The 26692-nt window shown below is 41.8% G+C and overlaps 1 protein-coding gene across 13 annotated transcripts in view; it reads right to left on the bottom strand.

Annotated features, from left to right (window-relative positions):
* The window catches only part of MYO16 (myosin XVI), a 602174-nt gene that overhangs the window by 217658 nt on the left and 357824 nt on the right, over window positions 1-26692 (bottom strand). For all 13 annotated transcript variants that reach the window (XM_075129773.1, XM_075129766.1, XM_048854910.2 and 10 more), the window contains one exon: window positions 7539-7686. In XM_075129773.1, the coding sequence (XP_074985874.1) occupies window positions 7539-7686 (148 nt within the window). The remainder of the gene's footprint in view (window positions 1-7538; window positions 7687-26692) is intronic.

The raw sequence follows: 26692 nt of genomic DNA, 5'->3' as shown, positions 1-26692 counted from the left end.
TTATTACCCCATAAACATTTAACAATTATCCTCTTTCTGACCACTGAGACTCTATAATCAGCCCTGACTCTGTCTAAATCATAGTGCATGTCTATCTACACCCTGTTTCAAGCTTCTTTCCAGGCCTTTTCTTAATGCTCTTTTTTTGTCCACAATGATCATACCTTTTCCCCCTCAGTATGAGCCAAACTTTCTCCCTTCAGTCCTTAGAACACACTTCCTTCACCAAGATTCCCACTGCAGATCAAATGCATGCTGATCTGCCCCGACACCATATCTCTTCGTTCTGTAAATGTCCAATGTAGCTTTCATGTCCCTCAAGGAAAGGACCTGTCTTAACTATGAGATTGTAAAGGATCATGCACATCCATAGGACTAGAAAAGAAACACGTATAATAATTAGCGTACATTTATTTTAACTCACAGTACAATAACTTTCTTAATAAATCTAAATTCAATCCATACCCAGACACAAAAGCAAACACAAAACAGGACAACCTGAAATTAACCTTTAAATCATTTATCATTTACTTTCATTAAAAACCGTAATAAACTTCTATAGTTCTTTTAAAACAGACAATACCAACAGAGAGCCTGGAAATTCCAAATACAGCCCCCGCCCCTAATTCAAATGCATGCAAATGAGGTCATTCAAACATCCTTTATTCACCCAGTAGCAGCATCTTGAGAATCTCTCTTCACTCCTGACTCTCCCCTCTCTGTTCGGTCTTGCATCTCTAATACTATTGCCAATATCTCAGCATAGACATTCTGCCACCAATTGAAAGTTATCTGGTTAAAAACAGAATTTATTTTCCCCCTTATTTGTCCCTCCCTTTTCTATCACTGCTATTAGTTACACTTTCATCTCCATCACCTAGGCTCACAATCTCAGCATCACACTTGCCTCCTCTATTTATTCCCCTCCACCTTCCAAGCTGTTTCCACAGTTCATGCTTTTCATTTCCAGAAATTGTTTTTCATCAGCATTCCTGCCTATAAAATCCTTGTCCGTGCCTTGGTCATCTCTGACATTGCCTATGGAAGTCTTTTCAAATCTTGCCTCCCGTTTCTCTCTTAATTCCCACCCACTCAGTCCATCAAAAATGTGAATGACAAAATCATCTTCCTCACTTCCTCTTCATCTTCATCAAAGCATAACTCCCATTTTCTAACCTATTCATTAGCTTCCATTCACTTATGCATCATTTCCAAGTTCCCAGCCCTGACAATTAAACTGGTGCATAATTCCAGCCCTGGCTACATCACAGGTCTTATTGTTCTGACTCCTTATCTCACTTTTTCCACTGTGTCAGATCTTCCTGCCTATCTGCTTCTTTTGTCTCCTCCCACACTCAGCTTTGTACCTTCTGACATGTAGTAACCTGTGACTGGAATAGTCTCCCATCCTATACAAAACTACCATCATTCAAAGCCATCCCTAAAAATACATCTTTCATGATCCTTTCAACATCACTCCATCAATTGTAGCGAGAGAGTGAAAGGAGAAAGTGTTCGAAATATATATATATATTTTTAAAGAAGTGAAAATCTACAACAAAAGCTGGTTCATAGCCAATTTCTTCTCTAGTCATTTGCTATGAGATTCTGGCCCAGTTGAAATCAATGGCAAAAGTCTCATTTCATTGCAGAGTTTCTTGTTTGTACCATCTATTAACCTCATAAATCAGCTTCTCAGAGAAGGGACAACAACATGTCATCCATGCCAGATGATGAAGCTTAAAATAAATTAATAATATTTTTTATTTCTTTAAATAAAAATGTTCATTTTTATACTGAAAATCAGGAACAAATAAGAGTTGTTTTAAAGCCTTTCCTACTCATCGTGCTTGATTAAATCTCAGTGGGAACAAAGGCGTAGCCAGTGACCTTAACAAACCGTGGATAATCTTGAGACTGTTCAGTCTTCACTTTAATGGCTGCAATTTTAAACAAATTAAGAAAGGAATAAAAGTCAGACACAAACCATTTCAACCAGCTGAGCATAAACTAAAATTCAGTTTCAAAGGGGATTTTACCTAATTCAATTTGTTATTAGTATCATGCTTACACATGTTTAAAGAAAACATGACAGATTCAATCATTGGTGTTACCAGAATGATATGATCTCATCGAAGTATCAGTCAGAAAGAAGAAGTTGATGATGGGCCAAATCCTGCTTGCCTTACTCATGCAAAGAGTGTCATGATGTTAAATTAATCTCTGGTGTAACTGTGGCAACCAGGATGAACCTGGCTAACTGAACTATTCGTGTGTAACAAAAGCATAATACGGACCAAAATGTTTCTTAACAGTGAAAACGACAATCTACTGTATATAACTAAAGCAAAGCTTTATCAATAAAAGTAACTTTATGTATATATTCTGCTATCAATTACTTCTGGAGCTGGATACGATGTACAAGTGTAACTTCGACAGACCCCAGTCGTCAGTGGGCGGGATTGAACCTGGGACCTCAGTGCATGAGCCTCTACTGCATGAGCTAAAAGCCAACTGGCTCTTAGCTAAGGCTGTAGAGCAGACTCATTTAACTTTCTCTAAGTGGTCAGGGTACCACTAGATGGGATAGAACACCACACCCAGGAGTGTGTGGGTTACACATGTATCTATTTAGAAATATTACTTTGTTCTTTTTGAATATTGATCCGCTATTGATGAGATAATGTCTTTGTTCGTATGAATCTAATTATCCAGGTCTTTGCTGCGTTGTTTCTTGCTGGAACTCCTTGCAAAGTAAATGCAAACTGTGCTATTTTCTGAATAAACTCAGTGATTCCAAACAATTTTTGCTAAAGAGGAATACATTAATGCTCTCAAGTGCAGCTAAACCATCTTTTTTGGTCTTAAAAGCCTTCAAAGGGTTTACAAGAAAAAAAATTAGAAGACAGATTTCACTGATTTTTCCCCTTTGAAATGATCTTTCTAGGGAAGCAATGCAGCTCCATATTTGTTTCAAAGTTGCTGTACTACCTCATTCTATCAGTGGCAACATATTTAAATTCCAAAAGAGTAAGGAACTTAAGGTGTTACCAAGCAGTGCTACCACAAATATTTGTGCCTAAAAAAATCAGTGTAGATAAAGGTTTTCCACCAGAAATGAAAATTACATCATCAGCCTCTTTACAGGCCTGAAAATCTAGGACAGCTCTTTTATTCAAGTGTCAGCCAGTATGGAAGATGCACAAACTGTCAGAAAATGCCAAGGAAACATTCAAACACTGAGACATCAAAGGACCCATTTCTGATTATTTTAATTATTATTGTTCTTTATTTCTTTGCTGTTATCTAGTTGAAGCTGTGAACAGATGACCAATTTAAGAGGGAAAAAAAAGGAAGAGTTACTAAGCCTTGAGTAACTGTGATTCTTCAAGTTGTGTGGTTCACATGGATTTCACTCCTGATGTGCATGTGCCCCTTGCACTCAAGATTAGATTATTCTGAGCAGCAGTGTTAGCTGGGGTTTTGCCTGTGTCCTAGATGTCCCTGTGCCATGCTGCCCAAGGACATAAAGCGTAAAGGAGGCTCAGCTGTGCCTCACCTTCTCCACCAATACAGAATCCTGGAAGAGTAAGACTCCGTAATAGTGGAATGGAGGACGAGTTGTGAAATCCATCTGGACAACACATCTTGATGCACTAGTTACTGTAAGGTAAGCCACTGCTCTTTCTTCTTTGAGTGACTGTCCACATAGATCTCACTCTTGATGATTAAGAAATAGTTATCTGTTTCCTTGGAGGTAGGTATATGAAATCTTCTTTAACAATGACTGGAGGACAGACCTACCAAAAAAGGCATCTGCTCTAAAAGCATCTACCAAAAACTAGAGTCTTGTAAATGTGTGGACTTAGCTCCATGTAACTGCCCTACAAATTTCAGAAATAGGAACATTCTTGAAACAGGCAGCAGAGGCTGTCTGAGCTGTACATAAGAACATAAGAATGGCCATACTGGGACAGACCAAAGGTCCATCCAGCCCAGTATCCTGTCTACCGACAGTGGCCAATGCCAGGTGCCCCAGAGGGATGAACCTAACAGGTAATGATCAAGTGATCTCTCTCCTGCCATCCATCTCCACCCTCTGACAAACAGAGGCTAGGGACACCATTCCTTACCCATCCTGGCTAATAGCCATTAATGGACTTAACCTCCATAAATTTATCCAGTTCTCTTTTAAACTCCGTAATAGTCCTAGCCTTCACGACCTCCTCAGGCAAGGATTTCCACAGGTTGACTGTGCGCTGTGTGAAGAAGAACTTCCTTTTATTTGTTTTAAACCTGCTGCCCATTAATTTCATTTGGTGGCCCCTAGTTCTTATATTATGGGAACAAGTAAATAATTTTTCCTTATTCACTTTCTCCACACCACTCATGATTTTATAGACCTCTATCATATCCCCCCTTAGTCCCCTCTTTTCCAAGCTGAAAAGTCCTAGCCTATTTAATCTCTCCTCATATGGGACCCGTTCCAAACCCCTAATCATTTTAGTTGCCCTTTTCAGAAACTTTTGTAATGCCAGTATATCCTTTTTGAGATGAGGGGACCACATCTGTATGCAGTATTCAAGATGTGAGCGTAGCATGGATTTATATAAGGGCAATAAGATATTCTCCGTCTTATTCTCTATTCCTTTTTTAATGATTCCTAACATCCCGTTTGCTTTTTTGACTGCTGATGCACACTGTGTGAATGTCTTCAGAGAACTATCCATGATGACTCCAAGATCTTTCTCTTGATTAGTTGTAGCTAAATTAGCCCCCATCATATTGTATGTATAGTTGGGGTTATTTTTTCCAATGTGCATTACTTTACATTTATCCACATTAAATTTCATTTGCCGTTTTGTTGCCCAATCACTTAGTTTTGTGAGAGCTGTTTGAAGTTCTTCACAGTCTGCTTTGGTCTTAACTATCTTGAGCAGTTTAGTATCATCTGCAAACTTTGCCACCTCACTGTTTACCCCTTTCACCAGATCATTTATGAACAAGTCCTAGGGGAACACCACTAGTTACCCCTCTCCATTCTGAAAATTTACCATTTATTCCTACCCTTTGTTCCCTGTCTTTTAACCAGTTCTCAATCCATGAAAGGATCTTCCATCTTATCCCATGACAACTTAATTTACATAAGAGCCTTTGGTGAGGGACCTCATTAAAAGCTTTCTGGAAATCTAAGTACACTGGATCCCCCTTGTCCACGTGTTTGTTGACCCCTTCAAAGAACTCTAATAGATTAGTAAGATATGATCTCCCTTTACAGAAACCATGTTGATTTTTGCACAACAATTTATGTTCTTCTATGTATCTGACAATTTTATTTCTTACTATTGTTTCAACTAATTTGCCCGGTACTGACGTTAGACTTACCAGTCTGTAATTGTCAGGATCACCTCTAGAGCCCTTTTAAAATATTGGCGTTACATTAGCTATCTTCCAGTCACTGGATACAGAAGCTGATTTAAAGGACAGGTTACAAACCATAGTTAATAGTTCTGCAATTTCACATTTGAGTTCTTTCAGAACTGTTGGGTGAATGCCATCTGGTCCCGGTAACTTGTTACTGTTAAGTTTCTCAATTAATTCCAAAACCTCCTCTAGTGACACTTCAATCTGTGACAATTCCTCAGATCTGTCACCTACAAAAGATGGTTCAGGTTTGGGAATCTCCCTAACGTCCTCAGCCATGAAGACTGAAGTACAGAATTAATTTAGTTTCTCTGTGATGACTTTATTGTTGTTAAGTGCTCCTTTTGTATCTCAATCATCCAGGGGCCCCACTGGTTGTGGAATGAGCTCTACTATGGGTAGGTGGATCTAACTTGGCTATCTTCTAATAAGTTCTTATAGAGTGGACACCTATTCTGATCATCTTTGTGAGGGTAGTGCCTGACCCTTAAGTCTATCAGCAAAAGCCATAAACTGTCTAGGTACTGTATGTTCCTGAGTGTTTTTGTCCTGTTAAGGTACCATGACAATACCCTTACTACATCAAGTGTATGAAGTTTAGCTTCCACTGGGGTTGAGTGTGGCTTGGGGAAGGAAGCTGGGAGATGAATAAATTTGTTCAAATGGAATTCTGTAACAACTTTGAGACAGAGCTTGGGATGAGGCCTAAAGTGACTGTCTTTATGAAACATGGCATAAGGGAGATACTGCCATGATGGCCTGTATCTTCCTTTCCATTTGAGCTGACATAATGGCTACTAAAAAGTCAGTCTTCATTGATACATAGTAGAAGGAATAGGTTTGTTAAGGACTCAAAGCTGGTACCCATCAATCCTGTTAACAATATCCTGAGGTGACAAGAAGAAGGGGGATCCCAAACTGGGAGGAAAAAAAAAAGCCTGTAAGGAATCTAGTCACTGAAGAGTGAGAAAATATAGCATGGCCCTGGACAGGAGAACAATGTGCAGATGTTGCTGCCATATGAATCTCATGGAACTAACAGAAAGTCCAGATTGTTTAAGGGCTAATAAATAGTCTGGTAGAGCTAAAATGGGTGTTGTTGAGGGTAACAGCTGGTACTAAGATGATCAGCTGGTTTGGGTTCTCTACAAATCAGGTTACTTTGTAGCAAGACAGGGTGTGAATCTAGAGTGTACCAGTTTGCTACACGGTACCATTCCATGTGGACACTGCTACAGTGCAGTGAACGTGCTGGAGTGGAGTCTGGCTTGCTACTGCACTCTCGGATGTTCAGTGGACCGTGTAGCAGTATCCACAGAAAACATTACCGTGTGGCAAGCTGGGGTGTTGTAGATTCACACTTTGGCTTGCTGCACAGCAACTTGCCATGTAGACAAGCCCTTCGTCAGTCTAGCTGAGACTTTCCTGCTTTGGAGCAGAATGGTCCGAACTTTCCCTGAACAGCTTCTTTTGATGACTGTTAGCCAGCCAGCATCCAGACTGTCAGATGTTTGGAATGTCAGATCTGACTGTTGTGCTGTGAGACTGTGTTGGGCAAAGAGGCAAAATAACATGGGGCTGTGCTGAGTGCTTCACCAGATCTGAATGCCATAACTGCCTGGCCCCTCCTGGGACTCTCATGTTCATAGATCCTGCATCTTGCCTCAGATTCTTCAGGACTCTCAGTATCATGAGGATCAGGGTAAGGTATACATCAGTCCCAGAGTCCAGGGGAGGAGAAAGGGATCTGACGGGAATCCTTTGCTGGAGGTGTCTCTGGAGCAGAACACTAGCATTTCTTGTTCTGGTCTGGGACAAACAGCTCTAGAAATGGTTATCCCCTTTTTCAAAAAAAATCTAGGGCACAGGCCTGGCCCCCACAGAAACTTAATGCCAAAAGAATCTGATCTCATATGCCCGGGTTGCATGTACACTGAGAATGAAACCCATGTGGACAATCACTTAAAAAAGAACAATAATTTTAAGCAAACGTCTTTTCAAAATGAGGACTCTGTGTTCAACAGAAGTAGAAGGTGCTCAGCATCTCTGAGGAGTAAGGCATGAAATAGAAAAAAAATATTAGCTCCATAGCAAACATGAAATTGGTCTCCTACCTGTGTGCAGACAAATTACTGAGGTACAGGCTGTACTTTTCTTCAGCCGACAGCCCATCCATCAACAAGTAAAAAACAAGAAAATTGCTCTGGTTGAGAGGCTGCATGACAACACGGGACTTCTCCAGCATGTACGTATAAATCCTTGCTGATTAAAACAAACAAACAAACAAGCGAATCATTAAATGGATTGTTTTTGACGTAAATTAAAAACCATTAGCTATCACAAAAGATGGAAAATAGACATTTACGCCTTATATAAGGATCTAATAGTACAAGATGAAAGACAAACATAAATTTAATGCAAGAGCCATAGTCAAAACGCTGCCAGTAAAAACCCAAGAGGTTATAAATATAATGGGTGAAATCCTGGCTCCATTGAGAGTTAATGGAAAAACTTTCTATTGGTGAGCTTGGTAATATTGGTGGTCTTATATATTTTGCTTATCAGAGGAAACAGTAGTCAAACCCTTGAAAGAGGGAGAAACAGACCAACTATAATGTAACTATAAACCTTCCCTGAAATAAGAAAAGAAAGAAACTGAAGTTAAAATGAAATGCAGATATTATTTTTTATTGATTATGCACTCAAAGGAAATGCACTCCAAAAACCTTAACTCTAAATTAAACTTGTTTTGTATACAGGATAATATCAGTACTGTATATTCGGTAAAGTATGCAGCTAGTTTCAACATAAACTTCAGTGCAACATAAGCATTTAATAACTACTGATAAAGTATTTATGACAGATGGTATGGATCTGTAAGTGTTTATGACAGATGGTATGGTCCCTAATTCACAACAGAAATTTAGCATGTAGATGTGGGGATGGGTGTTGTGTTGAAGAAAACCCCAATCTGTTTGTCTGAAAAGATGATACAGAAATTGGCTGGGGCAGAGGTACGCAGACTGCTCTGTGAAATGCAGCATCTGGGCTGGATCATTGAACCTTTAGAGGACAACCAATGAGCATCATTAAGGGACTTTGTGTCCTCGCTGAGCCATCTCCTGGAGTGGGCAGTGAACCAAGACCCTACTGTGCATATACAGAACTGGATAAGACTGGTGTGGTGTGGGGTGTGGCAGGCCTAGTTCAAAGGAAACATGTCTGGACATGCAAGCTGACCCAGAAGGATGGATTAGGTAAAACAGATGGTCCGCAAGCAGGCTGACTAAAAAGTAGTCAGAGGAGAGAACTGCTTTTATGAGATGTAAACTAATCATTCACTTCTCTGTCTTCTCTGTAACTATTCTGAGAATGACTATTTATTTTGCTCATTCGAAGTGTAAACCTAAATACAGTAAGCACTGTTTCTTTTCTTTTAATTCTATTTGCTCTCTCTTTTTAATAAATCTTGTCTTGGTTTTGCTTACTGGTGTATGAATAGTTGGTTCCATACAAACATCCACGAAGAGAGGTGCAGAAAAGTAAAGCATTTTTGGATACTACACCTCCTTCTCAGTCTCAATCAAGGGGCATAAACAAAGGTGTCTACTCCCAGTAAATTGGGTTGCTATTAGGCTGCAGTAGATGAACATATGGGGAAAAGTCAAAGAAGGTGAGAGTTGAGTGGGGTGTTGGTCACAGTGTGCATTGTAATGGATTTAAAGCTGCATATGTAACTGTTCTGACTGTGTGTTTTGGGTATTGCACTTCTGCATTTCTGGAAGTCCTCTGTCTCCTACTACATGGTTCTCAAAGCTGGTCCGCTGATTGTTCAGGGAAAGCCCCTGGCGGGCCGAACCGGTTTGTTTACTTGCCATGTCTGCAGGTTCGGCCGATCACAGCTCCCACTGGCCGCGGTACACCGCTCCAGGCCAATGGGGGCTGCGGGAAGCAGCGCGGGCCAAGGGACGTGCTGGCCGCCCTTCCCGCAGCCCCTATTGGCCTGCAGCGGCAAACCGCAGCTAGTGGGAGCCGCGATCGGCCAAACCTGTGGCCCGCGGCTGGTAAAGAAACCGGTCCAGTCCGCCAGGGGCTTTCCCTGAACAAGCGGCGGACTGGCTTTGAGAACCACTGTCCTAGAAGCAGCCACCATTTCTGTTCAATTTAGATATAACCTCTTACAGAAGATATACACATTGGATCCATACATGTACTGTCTTGCATCTTGTGCAGTCATTTATGTGCAAAGGGAGCGAAAAGTAGTTATAAAATTATTCCATTCTGATTTGAAAGAATTATACACCCATTTTTTCACAAGTGTCAATGATTGGAAAAGGTGCAAGGCAGTGGAGAATTGGGCCCACTGTACTCTCATGGAAACTCCCCCTCTCCTTTTTGTTGTTTTTCTTTAAAGTCATTTACACTGAAAATTTCTCATTGTATATATAAAACGTAATAGTTATAATGATAAGGATTTCAGTGCAAAAATTCCCACTGACGGTGCCAAGCTTTGACTTCATCTCTAATGCTGCCATTAGCAATCAAAATCACTATCACAATTTTTTCCCTAAGTAGAGATGTTAGGACAGATACTTCAGGGCTGTATGGCTGCTTTGTGCCACACGTGTGACATAATCTTGACCTAAAGCCATGATTTTAACCATTCCACAGAGGATGAACCCACTGGGGTCATACAGCCAGCGCAGGACATAGAGCCAGCATGTCAGTCATCTAGCCTACTGTTGGTACAGTAAGAAAAAGGGGACAATGGTGGAAGAAAGAGATGTGTCTTGAAAACCATTATGCTGATCCTGGCCTGTGTTTTGGCCCCCCGTTTTACTGTTGCTGCACAGCATTTACTGCAGATCTGCTACTCTAACACAGATCGACAGCACAGGGAATCTGGCCTGACCAGAACGGCCCAAGAATCAGAGTCATTACGTGACTGCGGTTCCACCAAAGTGGAATAGAAAATATGAATCTGATTAATTAACAAGTTAAACATTCAGTGATGCCGAACACTTGTACATGCCAACATTATCAGGCCTTATTTAGGCAGTCAAAACTAAAACCAACCTCATTCAACTACTTTAAGAAATCCACTTAAATAATGATAAATGTGCCTATTAATCATCTTGGTTTGCTCATCTCCAGATATGGGAAGAACTGTTAAGAACTATCAGGTTTCTGATCAGCATGAATCAAAAACATCATCCTCTTAATGCAGCTTAATAGAATTCAGAAACAAACCTAACAGTGCACTATTCTTCTATAAGGTGAAATATGTTTTTTTAATCCGTGTGTGAAATAAAATGTATAAAGTTAAGGAAATATAATAGAGTTCTAAACCAAAGATGTACTGTATTATTTTTGTCCAGTAGAAATTATGCCTATACACAGCGAGGAAATTTCCACTCCCTTTCATAGATCACTTGACCTAGTCAATAGCTACAAAGTCAGCAAGCAGACTCTGTATTGTAAGTGTGGACATTGGGTCCTTTTTTCAGCAATTCATTCTTTGAAACTGCATCTCTCTCTCTCTCTCTCAAAGACCATGCTGTCTTCAGCAGAGCTGTTTCAAAAGACAAAATAATGTTTGATGGATTAGAGCTGAACCATTTTGTGAGAATATATCAGAGAGCTGTTTTGGCTCCACTCTCTTCACTTTTTGTATAACAAAAAATAATACTCTGAAAAGTGGTTGAGACCTGAAACCATTTTTTTTAGCCAATCACCAGTACTTGTAACATACTGTTTCCTATGCTGTAATGACAAACATTTAGGGGAAAATAAATTCTGCTTCATCTCATGAATCAGGCTGTGTCCTTATGCTTTAATTCTATGGAACTTACTCTCAGAAATAATGGCTTTCTTTCTGAAAGTGAGGCTTGGGAACAGGGAAGTAGGAAACTGTCAGACTTGATTTCCTTGGGGCTTAACTGCTGACTTTCTTTTCAGATTTCTGAGAAGCTGAATACCCTGGCTTACTTCCTTATATTCATGACAGCCAGGTGTCAACTGACTCAGGAAGACATTTTTTCCGCCAACATACTGAAACACCTAGGGAGGTGGTAGAATCTCCTTCCTTAGAGGTTTTTAAGGTCAGGCTTGACAAAGCCCTGGCTGGGATGATTTAACTGGGAATTGGTCCTGCTTCGAGCAGGGGGTTGGACTAGATGACCTTCTGGGGTCCCTTCCAACCCTTATATTCTATGATTCTATGATTCTATGAAATGTCCACGTTGGGTCTCAATTAACTTCTGGCAATACTAAAATCATCTGGTGTCATTTCTGTGCAATCAGTCTCTTCAGTGACTAAGGAATAAATATAAACAACTACTATAGTCTATCAGGCCAGCTCCAACTTCCATTAAACATTTAATTTGCTAGAAACATTTAATTTGTTGTTCTTTGAGAGTCACCCGGATGCATTCCCACTTTTGGGACCTGTTCACTGGTGGTGGTAAGTTTGCGGCCAAGTGGGAATGCTGTAGCCATCAAAGAAGAAATAGCAGTTGCTTCAGATTATAGTTAGCATATTCCCAGAAAGGTAATACACAGAATGATGCTCTGAGAAACAACAGTAGGGCACCTGAGCAATTTTAGAAGGTCTTCCCAGTGTTAGATAGGGCTTGAGGGGAGCAAGAAGAAACATTTTGGGATTGCATTGCTTTGGGGAAGGTGGAAGTTCAGACTGTGAGGTCCATTAGGCAGCTATGGAACTTCAGGACCTCACCAGACTGTAATTTATGAGTGGTCCTGGACTCCTTACTTACATTAAACTCTCACAGAGCAGGATCTAGGAGTAGCACTTTCTACCATCTCCACATGACTGGTAGACTGCTTACCATCCTGGAGCACAATGACGACCTTCATTATACATGCAGCTGGACTATAGCAATGCGATATCCATGGCATGAACCATTAATCCTTCAGAAACTCTGAGTACATAATGCTGCAGAACATCTCTTCAACAACATGGGCTACCACAAGTGCATCAAGCCTGTCCTCTGCTTTCTATACTGATTTTCTATTGAGTCAAGTTCAAACTCTTGGTCCTTATCTTCAAGGCACTCAATGACTTGGACCCAGCATATCTAAAAGATCACCTAAAGCTTGGAATTATAGCCAGCATGGGTTTGTCAAGGACAAATCATGCTGAATGAACCGAATTTCCTTCTTTGACAGGGTTACTGGCCTAGTGGATAGAGAGGAAGCAGTAGATGTGATATATTTTGTTTTTGGTAAGGCTTTTTTATGTTGTCCCACATGCTTTTTTCATAAGCAAAGTATGGAAATGTGGTTTAGTTGAAATGAACTATAAGGTGGGTGGAACAACTGGTTGAAAAACTGAACTCAAAGGGTAGCTATCAAGGGTTTGCTATCAAACAGGGAACATGTATATTGTAGGGTTCTGCAGGGGTCTGTCATAGGTCTGATATTATTCAATACTTTCATTAATAGCTTGGATAATGGATTGAAGAGTATCCTTATAAAATCTGTGGATGACACCAAACTTGGACAGGTTGCAAGCACTTTGGAGGACAGGATTGGAATTCAAAATGACTTTAACAAATTGTAGAATTGGTCTGAATTCAACAAGATTTCTGCAGCCTAGAGCACGGGTCACTTTCAGCTTTAAACTAGTATAAATGGTGGAATATCTGTTACGTGATGTCTTTAAATCATGATTTGAGGACTTCAGTAAATCAGCCAGAGGTTATGGGACTGTTACAGGAGTGGGTGGGTGAGGTTCTGTGGCCTGCAATATGCAGGAGGTCAGACTGGATGATCATGGTGGTCCCTTCTGACCTTAAAGTCTGTGAGACGAAATTCAATAAAGGCAAGTTCAAAGCTCTACATTAGGAAGGAAACAAAATCAAACAAACAATTACAAGTTGGGGAATCACTGACTAAGCAATAGTACTACTGAAAGGGATCTGGGGGTTATAGTGGATTACAAATTGAATATGAACCAGCAATGTGATGCAGGTACGAAAAATACTATTGTTCCCCTCTACTCAGTACTGATGAGGCATCAGCTGGAGTATTGTCTCCAGTTTTGGTAGCTACACTTTTAAGAAAGATATGGATGAGTTGGAGAGAGTCCAGAAAAGTACAACAAAAATGATAGGAAGTTTAGAAAACCTTACCTAAAAAGAAAGGTAAAAAACACTGGGCATGTTTAATCTTGAGAAAAGAAGACCAAGGGGTGACCCAATACTAGTTTTCAAATATGTTAAGGGCTGTCAGAAAGAGGATGGTTATCAATTGTTCTCTATGTGCACTTAAGATAGGACAAGAAGTAATTGGCTTAATCTGCAGCAAGAGAGATTTAGGTTAGCTATTAGGAAATTACCCTTAAAGTTAGAAAAATTTAAGTACCAGAATAGGTTACCAAGCAAGGTTGTGGAATCCCCATCATTGGAGGTTTTTAAGGACAGGTTAGACAGTCACTTCTCAGGGATGCTCTAGGTATACTTGGTCCTGCCTCAGCATTGGGGGATGGATTAGATGACCTATCAAGGTCTCTTTCAGTCCTAAATTTCTATGATTCTATGTAGAATGTGACCGACAACTCTGCTTCTCAGGGAAAACGGAACTTTCTTCTATAAGGGTAAACCTCATCTGTAAGCAGATGGAGCTCTTTCAGAGGCTTGCTGGAAGCTGTTGATGTTTGGGTTTGGTAGGGTTATTTATTATGTACACACTATGTGATTGTATTACAGAAGGCAAGATCAAAGAAATGCACCTTGCTTTTCAATCAGAAGATGGTGAGATTTGTGATGGTCCTTGAATTTCCTCAGAAACTAAGAACAACCAGAAAGCTCACCACTTTCTGCTCCAAAACCACGGTGTGTTTCTTTGCCCTGCCTTCTCTAATATAAATTCATAGCAGTATGTATATAAAAAAGATAAATAACCCTACCAAACACAAACACTCAACTGCATACACCATTCCTACCTTGGGGAGAAGATGAAAGAAAGAATAACCATGTGTGGGAGATGTTAGTGATATTACTTAATGTACTACAGGAAGACCTTCAGATACTATTGTGATGAAGGAGGTATAAGACCCTACAGAGAAGAGAAGAGAAGAGAAGAAATAGGAATCCTGAATCTTTAAACCAACTACAGGATTTTGTTATTTTTTAAGACCCTGACTTATGAGGACTATCAGTCTCCATTTTTCAGCTGTGCACTAAGGCACATTTTTAGGGTGAAAAATGTCCTTTCTAATTAGGGCTGTCAGTTAATAGCAGTTAACTCAAGCAATTAACTCAAAACAAATTAACTCTATTAAAAATTAATTGGGATTAATGGCCGTTTTAATCACACTGTTAAACAATAATAGAATACCAACTGAAATTTATTATAAATATGTTTGGATGTTTTTCTACATTTTCAAATATATTGATTTCAATTACAATGCAGAATACAAAGTATACATTGCTCATTTTATATGATTATTTTTATTATAAATATTTGCACTGTAAAAAAGATAAAATAAATAGTATTTTTCAGTTTACCTCATACAATCTCTTTATCGTGCAAGTGAAACTTCCAAATGTAGATTTTTCTTGGTTGCATAACTGCACTCAAAAACAAAACAATGTAAAACTTTAGAGCCTGTATCAGTGTGCTGCTCTTTTAAGACTGCTGACAGCATGTTCCACACTTCATCCCTCTCAGATTTTGGAAGGCACTGCAGATTCTTAAACCTTGGGTTGAGTGCTGTAGTTATCTTTAGAAATCTAACATCTAGCATTATGCCCCATATTCTTCATAGTAATATTATTATGAGTATGGCAAAATTATGATGTATTTTGTGCAAGATAAGGCACGTGAGATATCATTGGAAAGGTTAAGATTTACTGAATATGATTCATAGATTCATAGATTCATAGATATTTAGGCCAGAAGGGACCATTATGATCATCTAGTCCGACCTCCTGCACAATGCAGGCCACAGAATTTCACCCACCACTCCTAAAAAAGACCTCACACCTATATCTGTGCTATTGAAGTCCTCAAATTGTAGTTTGAAGACCTCAAGGAGCAGAGAATCCTCCAGCAAGTGACCCGTGCCCCATGCTACAGAGGAAGGCGAAAAACCTCCAGGGCCTTCCAATCTGCCCTGGAGGAAAATTCCTTCCCGACCCCAAATATGGCGATCAGCTAAACCCTGAGCATATGGGCAAGATTCATCAGCCAGATACTACAGAAAATTCTTTCCCGGGTAACTTGGATCTTACCCCATCTAAAACCATCTAAAAACCCTACTGATTACCCTACTTGTATGCATATATCATTTTTGTATCTGAAGTTAGGAATATTGTCCATGCATCTATTACAAATGTGTTTACACTTGGGGAACGCCCACTAGACAGAATGCAATCAGTCTAAATGGCTAGCTGGGAAGAGCGATTTGGGAGAACAATAGGCTTCAGAAGATGCTAATCACCCACCTGCCTCAAACAGCCTCTGAGTTATGACTGCAGGAACATGTGACCAAGTCACCTGGTACTGGACTCCATGATACTACTAGTGTTTTTCCACTAACTCGGGGTGGGGAATCAACCTGCGAGACAAAGGATTCCCGCCATATGCAAAAACTATTTAAGGCAGGGGAGTGAAACCATCATGGTTCGTTCTTCACTGACTCCCTGCCCAAGAAAGAGGACTCCTGGAAACACCTGAGAAACAAAAGGACTGAACTAGGGGGAAGGGCTGACCCCAGGCTAGAGGGTTGTCTAGCCTGTGAATGGAATATCTAGAGATTTAAGCCGCAAACAAGTGCAGCTTGCCTTCAAGACTCTCTGCAAACTGCCTAGAACAACATTTAGGGTGAAAATTTGCTGTTCATATCCAATTTAATTAGTATATTAAGCTTAGATTGAGTTTTTGTTTTATTTGCTAGGTAATCTGCTTTGATCCGTTTGCTATCCCTTATAATCACTTAAAATCTATCTTTGTAGTTAATAAACTTGTTCTGTTTTGTCTAAAACCAGTGCATGTAGAAATCATAACTTGGGTTAGAAAGCTGTATATATCCCTCTCCACATTGAGGGAGAGGGCAAATTTCATGAGCTTACGCTGTACAGTTCTCTGTGCAGTGCAAGACAGCACAATTTTGGGTTTACCTTCTAGAGGCAGGTATGCACTCCAGTATTGGGTAATTCCTTAGCTGATTTCAGTGTCTGTGTGTTTCTGCAGCTGGATATGTCCCTACCTGTGTGCTGGTGAAAATGTGAGACTGGGAGCGTCTGCAGTTTGTCGCAGCATTACAGGGTGACAGGGAGCCTAGGCTGGTGGGTCAAGCAGGCTCAGTGATACCTCAAGTCCTAGGTGGCACCCCGAAGGGGGGGAACCTGTCACAGGTAGCTTCTTTGTGTTTTTTCATATCTGCAGTGAAAGTGTTCTTAAATTGAACAACATGTCCTGGGTCATCATCCAAGACTGCCATAACACAAAATATGTGGCAGAATGTGGGTAAAACCACAGAGCAGGAGACATACAATTCTCCCCCAAGGAGTTCAGTCACAAATTTAATTAAGGCACAGTTTTTTTTAATGAGCATCATCCGCATGGAAGCATGTCCTGTGGAATAGCGGTCAAAGCATGAAGGGGCATACAAATGTTTAGCATATTTGGCACGTAAATACCTTGCAACATCAGTTACAACAGTGCCATGCGAACACCTGTTCTCACGTTCAGGTGACATTGTAAATAAGCAGAAGGCAACATTACCTTCCTTAAATGTAAACAAACTTGTTTATCTGAGCGATTGGCTGAACAAGAAGTAAGACTGATGGGACTTGTTGGCTCTAAAGTTTTACATTGTGTTATTTTTGAGTGCATTTATGTAAAAAAATTCAAAATTTTAAAGTTGCACTTTCACTATAAAGAGATTGCACTACAGTACTTGCATGAGGTGAATTGAAAAAATATTATCTTATCTTTTTTACAGTGCAAATATTTGTAATAAAATAATAATATAAAGTGAACACTGTACACTTTGTATTCTATGTTGCAATTGAAATATATTTGAAAATGTAGAAAACATCTCAAAATATTTAAATAAATCATATTCTATTGTTTAACAGTGTGATTAAAACTGCGATTAATCACATTTTTAATCTCATGATTAATCACAATTAATTTTTTAATAGTTTGACAGCCCTATTTCTAATGTATACACTTATTTTATTCACATTCAGGGAAGGAACATGAAGCAGCCTTAACATTTGTTTCTCAGAATATTTGGGGCATGGAAATGAGCAAATTAGTCCTGTTTCTATTGTATAAAGCACAACTGTACTAAGTCGCCAAAATGGATATGAGATGTTATTGTTTGATGTAAAATTTAGGTCCTTTCTCATATGTTGAATCACTTGTGATAACAAACCATTGTATTACTTTGGAGGCTCTTACTCACTTCCTTCACATTGAATTATTGGCTGTAATTTTGTCAAGCATTCTCAGTTCTTGTTTCACCTCAGTGTGCATCTTCTATGATAATTTGACGTGAGTCAGACCTCGTAACAAAACATCTTTCATTAAGGTTTCTAAACAACCTAAAATCTTGCCGGTCGTGACCTAATTTTTAAAGTTTTGTTTACAAACCAGCTGCATTTGTCCCTGTTTGCATAAATGTCAGTTATAAAGTCACATCTCAAGAGAATCTGGTGCTTTTGATATTTACACTGTTCATTCATGTTTAAACAGTGCAAGAGACGGTAAATATTGCTGCAAATGCTCTTCCATAGAGATACACAAAATCACTGAGTGGGTTTTAATCTACAGATCAATACAATGGGCCTGATCCTCTTCTCACAGTGGAATAAATCAGGTGTAACTTCACTGAAAAAACTGCAGTAAGATGGCCTATTTCAACTTACAGCTACTAACAACAACGTATTAGCCACTTTTCCTGCTACATTCCTTGTCTTCTGGCACCTTGGCATGTAAATGATGACATCTTAAACTCCCTCAGACTCAGTAAGAGTCACTGGGCCAAATTCAGAGGTGATGTGTAACCAGGTGTAAGTTACATATTAGTATATGTTAATGGACCTGATTCACCACCATATTATTCCAAACACTGAAATCAACTAAGTGGTATAAAATTGAAGTAACAATCCTGAATCAGAGCCTGGAAGTTTAGCTGCATGTAATTCATGGTGGAGAAAGCTGGTTCAATGTGTGGCCCCAGATCAGTCAGCTAAGAATGTGTATTCTGGGAAAACAAAAAACAGACCCCAGGCATCTCAAACTGAGTACTCAAAATTAGTAGAAACTTTTGACCTTAATGTCTCAGTGGGTCCATTCTGCATATGCAAAATGGAGATAATACCACCACCTCATCTCATAGGGTTGTTATGAAAATAAATTTGTTAATGTTTGTGAAGCACGCAGATATTGTAACGATGAGTGCCATAGGAAAGTCCATGAGGAAATAATAATTCTGTCTTCAGAGCAGGATTTGAATAGTGTGCAGTACATTTAAGGCATGGGGCCACACATTGAACAATAAGGATAAAACAAAGTATATAATACAGTAACTCCTCACTTAACGTTGTAATGTTCCTGAAAAATGCAACTTTATGCAAAACAATGTTAAGCGAATCCAATTTCCCCGTAAGAATTAATGTAAATAGGGGCGTTAGGTTCCAGGGAATTTTTTTTCGCCAGACAAAAGACATATACATATACAGTATAAGTTTTAAACAAGTTTAAACAAACAGTTTAATATTGTACACAGCAATGAATGATTATGCAGCTTGGTTGAGGTGGTGGAGTCAGAGGGTGGAATATTTCCCAGCGAATGCCTTGCTGCTGAATGATGAACTAGCACTTGCCTGAGCCCTTAAGGGTTAATATGCTGTTGTTAACGTAGTCTCACACTCTACAAGGCAGCATGGACTGAGGCAGGAGGGAGGAAACACAATAGATGCAGGGCAGTAGTTGCAAACACTTCCCTGCAAAAACTGAACATGATGATGAGCCCACGCTATCCAGCTGGAGCGTACCGCTCCCTCCTCCTGAGAGCATATGCACGGCTGCACAGGTGCTGACTTTCCAAAGTGCTGGGGGGTGAATGCATGAGTGAGAGACGTGCATTGTCCCTTTAAGTACAGTGACGCCACTACAAGTATGTTGCCCTTTTAGGCAGATCAATCAGTTCAGACAGGAAGCAACAGCTTCCAACAAGCTCCCTCCATTCTGTCCCGGAGCCCTGTCCCCCTCCTCCCCGCTTTGTGAAGAGAGGGTACAGAGCGGGGGGCAGAGGCAGGGCGACATCCTGACATCAGCACCCCTCTCCTGCCCTCCCCCAGCAAGCAGGAAACTCCAGGGAGCAGCTCGAAGGCAGAGGGCAGGAGCAGCACGGCAGTGGGGGGAGGGCCACCTGAACTGCTGATGGGCAGCTGCCCATCCACGGTACCTTACAGGGAATTTAGGGTAGCTGATGGGGGTGGTGGAAAGCTGCCGCTCCCCACTCCCTCCCCCCCCCCCCCCCCCGGTTCTAATCCGCATGAGGAGGGGCTGCTCTTCCTGCAAGCCGTGGACAAAGAAGGCAGCTGCCAAACAATGTTATAAGGGAGCATTGCGTAACTTCCCTAAGTGATCAACAACGTAACAACGAAACAACGTTAACTGGGACAACTTTAAGTGAGGAGTTACTGTAGCTGCTTATCAGTGAGCATCTCCATTATTTGTCCTGTGGACGAAAACAGCATGGCTTGATCATGTGGTAGGTTGCACTCATTTCTTTGGGTGTCCTCTCCCCCCGGTACCTGCAGCAGTGCTGCCATCTTCTTCAGCTCCAGGTGCCCCCTGCAGGCTGTCAGTCAGCCTATACAGGTCTTGTCTGCTTTGGTCTTCTGGCCAGGTCACACAGTCCAAACCCTTTTTTACCCTTCTGGGCTTAATTCTTTTTCCACAATCAACTCAGCAGGGTCCCTACTCTCAGTTGTGGCCACAAACAGACCCTACGATTTGGCTGTGGCCTAGTGTGATGGGGTGTGCGTTAATCCCACACTATGGGTGGAGGAAATCCCACCCCTCATACCATGCTGGGCATGCTCCAACTGTTGTGCTAGTAGAAAGGAGAGCAGTTCAGCTCAGTCTGGGCAGGCCACTGAGGAGGAAGCATGGTTGGTGGAGGCTCCAGGCTAAGAGCCGCTACAGCCCCTGACTGCAGGAACCAAAGATCCTAAGGACTCGACCGGAGACCTGCTACCTAAAGTTGATTGGTGGAAGTCAGAGTTCCAGAGAGCTACCCATGCCAGGGAACCCGGAGACCCCAACAACATATAGACTACAGCTTCAAGAAACACAGTAGGAAGGGGCCCTCGGAAGCGGAGTGAGTGGTATCTCCCACCCATGGAAAGTCAGTGTGTTGCAGTAGAATCCCTGCTGACTGGGTGGACTTGCCACGGACAGGGCCCTGAGCTGGGACCCAGTGGATTCGGGTGGGCCAGTGTTCCCCTACCACAGCCGCCACCTCCCTTTGGTGGCAGCCACATGGACTCTGGCCATTGGGCCACACTATCTTGAGTGCAAGGACAGTCTGGTAGACTGCAACCATGGTGCCCTCACAACCCTGATCCACTCCCAAAAGGGGGACGAGGTGTGCATACAGTGCAACACTTAAGCAGCATTCTTCCTCACTCCACAGGTTCCAGCCTGGAACAGTCTTGCGAGCAGCAGGCAGCTCCTTGTATTTCACCCTGCTAGGCTTTGATTGGCTGCTGCTGGTTGTTAGCCCTTCTAGTGGCTGGAGGACCACATCTCAATGGCTCCCAGGATGCCTCTCTAGGCAAGCCTTCAGATGAAATTCTGGCTGCTCTTTTCTTCTCAGAGAACTGGCTCCTGAGGTGAGGTACAGCAGAGCATCAGGGCCTCCAGTAGGAGGCCACAAAGGCCTGCTACACCCTGTCACATGCCTCCCACTGCAGAAAGGAACCAGGGTGTTGGTCTTGTCCAAGGATAACATCCCTTCCTTTTTTTCCATGACTTTTGCCCTTCCCTGGGTACAATTCATTACCTGCCCATGCCTATATGGGTTCAAGCAGGGTGATCCCATTGACTATCTTCTATAGGGCTACTGGCCTATTTACCTCCTTTGATCATTTCTTCCAGCATGGGGGCAGTTCTTGTTTGGCTGCCTCAAGGAAGTCTGCCAGCCCTTTAACCATTTTTCTTGTCTCATCAGTGAATATGACAATACTACAAGTCATGTAATATTCAGTATGTCATTCAAAATAAGTTGCATGTCTTGTAATTCTAGTCCTCCAACAGCACTGGCGGTAACCAACAGCACTGTGCAAGACGGCTTCTCTGCCTTTTTGGGAATGGCCTTCTGGAGACATTCACATGCACAGCCTTTGGACACAAAGCCTTTTTTATCCAATTCAATTCCATCTTAGGATTTCTAATTATTACCAAATCACATCTTTTTTCCTATGGCCTTCATTAAAGAGTTTATGAAAGCCCATTTCTGAGCCCCTTGGACCCACATCACATTGTGTGTGATGTTACCGGTTGGAGAATCATTTTTGTTGTTCTCCCCTGAAACGTTCACTTTTGCTTATAGGCTAGTCTTCCTTTCAGCTCCCATTTGATTAGAACTGTGTGTTGATGTTTCCAAATCTGTGGTCTTGGGGGGGAGCATCAGCTCCTCTTCTTGCACTGTGGCTCCTTCTTGGGCATGCCATTTTCCCTTGTTGGTCTGGCAGCTTTCCTTTCCAGAGATCTGAGTACTGCCTCAGCCTGTTTGTCTTGTGCCTGACATTCCCCAGAGCTCAATTCACCCAGAGGGCTGCCTTCTCACTTTCTAGTAATTTGATTCTTTTATCACTGGTCTTAACTTTTCATCAAGTTCCCTCAATTCCTTTTGTAACAGCAAGTGCTGTTGTTTGTCGCCCTCCTCCTTCATCCTCGGGTGGGCTGACTCTTGCTCTCACTTTATGGCTTGAGCCAGAACCTCAGTCCATTGAAGAGCTTATTTTCTCTAGCTCCTACAAGAATAGTGCATTTTGGCCCTCTGTAAGGTTGAGTTATGCCATGACTTCCTCCTTGACTTTATCAGCTGCAGTGACCTTGTCTTCTAATTTTCTGCACTCTGTTAGTTGTTGGGATTTTTGGGTAGCCACAGAGATTACTGTATCACCACAGCCTCTATGGTTGACACAGCCTCTGTATTGGTGTATGGTGCGGTACTTGAATACTTACCCCACTCCCTTGTGGGGACGTAAGCTTCCTGGTCAACTGTCAGCAAGCTTTCTACTTCAATGTCCATGCTTGTGTGCTTATTACAACTCCCTGCTCTCTCCTGGATCATCATCCTCTGTCCTCTCAGTTCCTCAATTTGTTACTGGTTATTTGTTGAGCTGGTTATTGGATCAGAATGATTCTTGTAGCTGGGTGTTGAGGTTGTCCCATTTTCCCATGAACAATTCTTTCTCGCTCTGTTGCTGCTGAAGCCCCAGGTTGAGCATTATATTCTACTCTTGCAAACTGATCTGCTGGGTCTCCAGTGCCGCATCTGGTCCTGGAGGTCTTTCAGAGCCACTTCATGTTCCTTTCACTGACTTTGTAGCTAGCCCTGCACTTTAGAGACATTCTATGTAGCTGTCTGTAGATCCTGTTGCAGTTTCAGGTTATAAAACAGCAGAAATTTCAGCTCTTCATCCTTCCTCTGCTGGATCTCCTTGATCTTGGCTGTACAGTCAATCTAAACAGCTTCCTTCTCATCTGTAGTTGCTGGAAATTCTCTTGCTTCTCCTTTAGCTCCTCCTTGTCCAGCTCTTCTTGGAGCCAGGAGGTCTCAGCCTGATTTGCTACCTGCAGACTTTGCAGTTGCTCCTTTAGCAACCTCTTTTCTTCCTTTTCCATCTTCGATTTTAGCCCCACTTCCAAAAGTAGCTGCATGACTGGCGAAGGACTGGTGCTTGAGTCTGGCTGTTGGCCTGGATCTCTCACAGTTGGTCGTATAGCTTGTTTGCTCTCTTCTATTCCCGTTGTAGCAGCTGTTTCAATGTGGCACTGCACTATCCCCATTCTCAGTGTCTTTCACTTCTTCCCTTGGCTGGTTGATTAAACCTGTCTGGCTGCCCTTTCCAAAAGGCTTCCATCAATAGGTCAAGCCCTTGCTCCTCCTGTTTCAGTTCCCGGGAACTTGTCCTGTAAACTAGTTCCCTCTTCCCTTTATCTATCTAATAGCCATTTGCCTGGCATTTCTTGGACTCTGAGTCTATAGCTATTCCAGCCGCACTGCCCTCACCTCTAAAGGAGGGAGGGAAGATCTGTACTTGGACATCATCATATCTCCTACTGGCCTTAAACCTGTATTTGCTTTCCTAAACCAGTTATCCCCAGTCATGCTGCTGCTTTGCCTCTTTTTGATTTGAGCTCTGCTTCCCTGCTAAAATCAGGATTCTCTGCTCTTATGTATTGGCCACCACTGTGATGGTCCATCCCAGTCAGGTGGTTTCTGGCTTTTGACACCTTGTTCAGATGTGCAGTCATCCAAAGCCTGGAGTATTTTAGCCATCATTTGCCCTTATAAGTGTTAGAGCTGCACCCTTAACTGATGGACCTCTCAGGTGCTAACTCTGGCTTTTTCCTGAGGAAGACCCTGCTCCTTTTTGAGCATTTCAGCCAGCCCTTGCATCTAGGTCCAAGTAAGTAATTTCTCTCACTATCTGTTACTAGCCCTATCTGCCTGTTGGTTAGTTACTAGGCTTGCACCCTTTGCTTGAATAATTTTACCAGGATAGTCCACATTTGCATCTCTAAACTGAATAACTTCTCCATCATCTCATTAGTTTTCTTGCCCCACGTGTTCCCTGGGATGCTGGGAATTTTGGGACCTTCCCCCAAGTTTCCTCACACTAGGGTCCTTGCTTTCTTCCCTGCAAGTGCTGGGGTTCTTCTGAATGTTTTGTTTGTTTGTTGGGTTAAGACTCCTGCATCAGGCCCTTTAAACTTCTGAAACTCTCCTGCCCGGTGGCTAAAGGAGACATCACCATATCCCTGATAAACAGTGGGGACAGTGAACCGTGTGATAGAACCCGGTCTTGACTTTCATACCTTAGATTTGTCGAGTTACATTATTTCTCGTACCCCCATAGTGAGGTCCTCTCTATTTCCATTTCAAAATCCTTGCCAGATTATGTCTCTTTACATGCTCTAGCTCCCCACACATGAAACACATTACCTTTGGGACTTCACTCTTCTTAGCTCTGGGGCTAAGTCTCTTTAACAGCCATCAGAGTCTCTGGCATCTGAGAGCAGGCATCCTTTGTGATCCAGACCTCCCCTGGGTGCTTCAGTACTCAGCACCCACCAATAATTCCTTTTATCTCTGTTACTCCAGGGGCAAACCCAACATGTAGGTCCCTCTTGCCCACAGTACCTGCCCCATTAGCAGGACTGTCTGACTTCTTCTCCTTTGGTGTCTGTGATGGCTGGGCCTATCCGGACACTGTCATAGTGGGCTCCCTACCAAGCCTGAGACTAATGCTCCTGGACTTGTTGCTGCTGCTTCATCTGAAGATTCAAGATATCGGCGATCTCATGCTTGAGATGGGCGTAAGCATTGTTTTGTATTATGATCCCTTCTTGATGAAAGGCAGTCTTGCATCCTGCTTTTGGTACCATATTTTGGTGAGTTACACTCACTTCTTGGAGCAACCCCTTGTGTCCTGGCACAGTGGTGCCATTTTCTTCAGCTCCCTCTGTGCTCTGCGGGTCTTCTGTGGCTCAGCCCTTCCGCTGGGTCACACAGTCCAACCTCCTTCCTGGGTACCACAAACTCAAAAAAAAAAAAAGTTCCTTGCCCTTTAGCACCAATTGTAACACAATAGTTTCTTACCCATCTGAGCTTAATTCCCTTTCCTCAATCAACCCAGCAGGGTTTCTCCTGCACTCCTGCCCTCAACTGTGGCCACAAACAGGCCCTGCCCGGGCCTGGTTCCTTTGACTGCGGCCTAGGAAACATCCTTCTTCACTCCGCAGCCTACAGCCAGGAACTGTCTTGCTAGCAGCAGGCAGCTCCTTTTATTTTGGCCTGCTGGGTGTAGACTGGCTGGTGCTGGTCGCTAGGCCTTCTAGCTGCTAGAGGACCAGATCTCCATGGCTCCCAAAATGGCTGCTCCCGGGATGCCTCTCTAGGCAAGTGTGGAGATTTAATACCAGCTGCTCTTTTCCTCTCAGAGAACTATTGCCTGGCATGGGGTGCAGCAGAGCACTGGGGCCTCAAGCAGGGGGCCACAAAGGCCTGGTATATTTGATCTCAGATCATGTAATTAAAGGCTGTATTGTATAATGCATAGGGAACCTTAATCTGGCATTTCCTAACTTCTGACTGCTTGACTTTGCAACCTTAATAATGTTATGTTAATCTAGGTGTGTGTGTTTCTCTGTGTGTGTGTGTCTGTGTGTGCTAGTTATACATGGAGTAGCTCTATTGACTTCAATTAAAGATACATGAAATATAGGATTTTTAAAACCTGGGTTCTACAACCTTTAGCTTTAATCTTACATCCTCAAGTCAAAATGTAGTTTTAGTCCATGTTGATGTTTAAATCACCTTCTTTCTTCAAATCATCCTGCAGTGATTTATAAATGAAAAACCTTGCTTTACTCGTCTTAGTTTTAAATGTACTTCATAAGTATCATATTCCAACTGGAAAAAATCCTTTTAGTTTCACACACCATGATATTTTCATTATGAAGGGAAAAGAATAAACCATCTAATTTTACTAAAGGTGCAGTGAGCTCTCCAGAAGAAAATCAACTGAGATTTTTTGTCCTTATTTCTGTGAACTGAAATATACCCAGAGAATGTACTTAGGGGACTTCTCTGAAAGCACAGACCAATTTGGAACGTTACAAAAGTGGATTATTTTGGAAACATGAGGACAATTCACTCTAATTTACCCAGAAGCTAGACTGTAGCTTTTGCCACATAGCTGTGCCACTCCAGAAGCTTTTCAGGGAATTGTGCCTCTGTCAGCCGCCACCCCAAACCCCGATTTTCCTCCAGCATTTATAATGGTGTTAAATATATAAAAATGCGTTTTTAAATTTATAAGGGGTGTTGCACTCAGAGGCTTGCTATGTGAAAGGGGTCACCAGTGCAAAAGATTGAGAACCATTCGTTCAGGAGATATTAAAGTACATACTATAACCCTAATTACCAATGCTTGTAATCTACGTTAATGATCCTTTACTTATTTTTAATTTCATTAGAAAAGTA

Source organism: Caretta caretta, chromosome 1 (assembly GCF_965140235.1).
Source record: "Caretta caretta isolate rCarCar2 chromosome 1, rCarCar1.hap1, whole genome shotgun sequence".
NCBI lineage: Eukaryota > Metazoa > Chordata > Testudines > Cheloniidae > Caretta > Caretta caretta.
The sequence above is the reverse complement of the archived record's forward strand: the minus strand, read 5'-3'. Positions and strand labels throughout refer to the sequence as shown.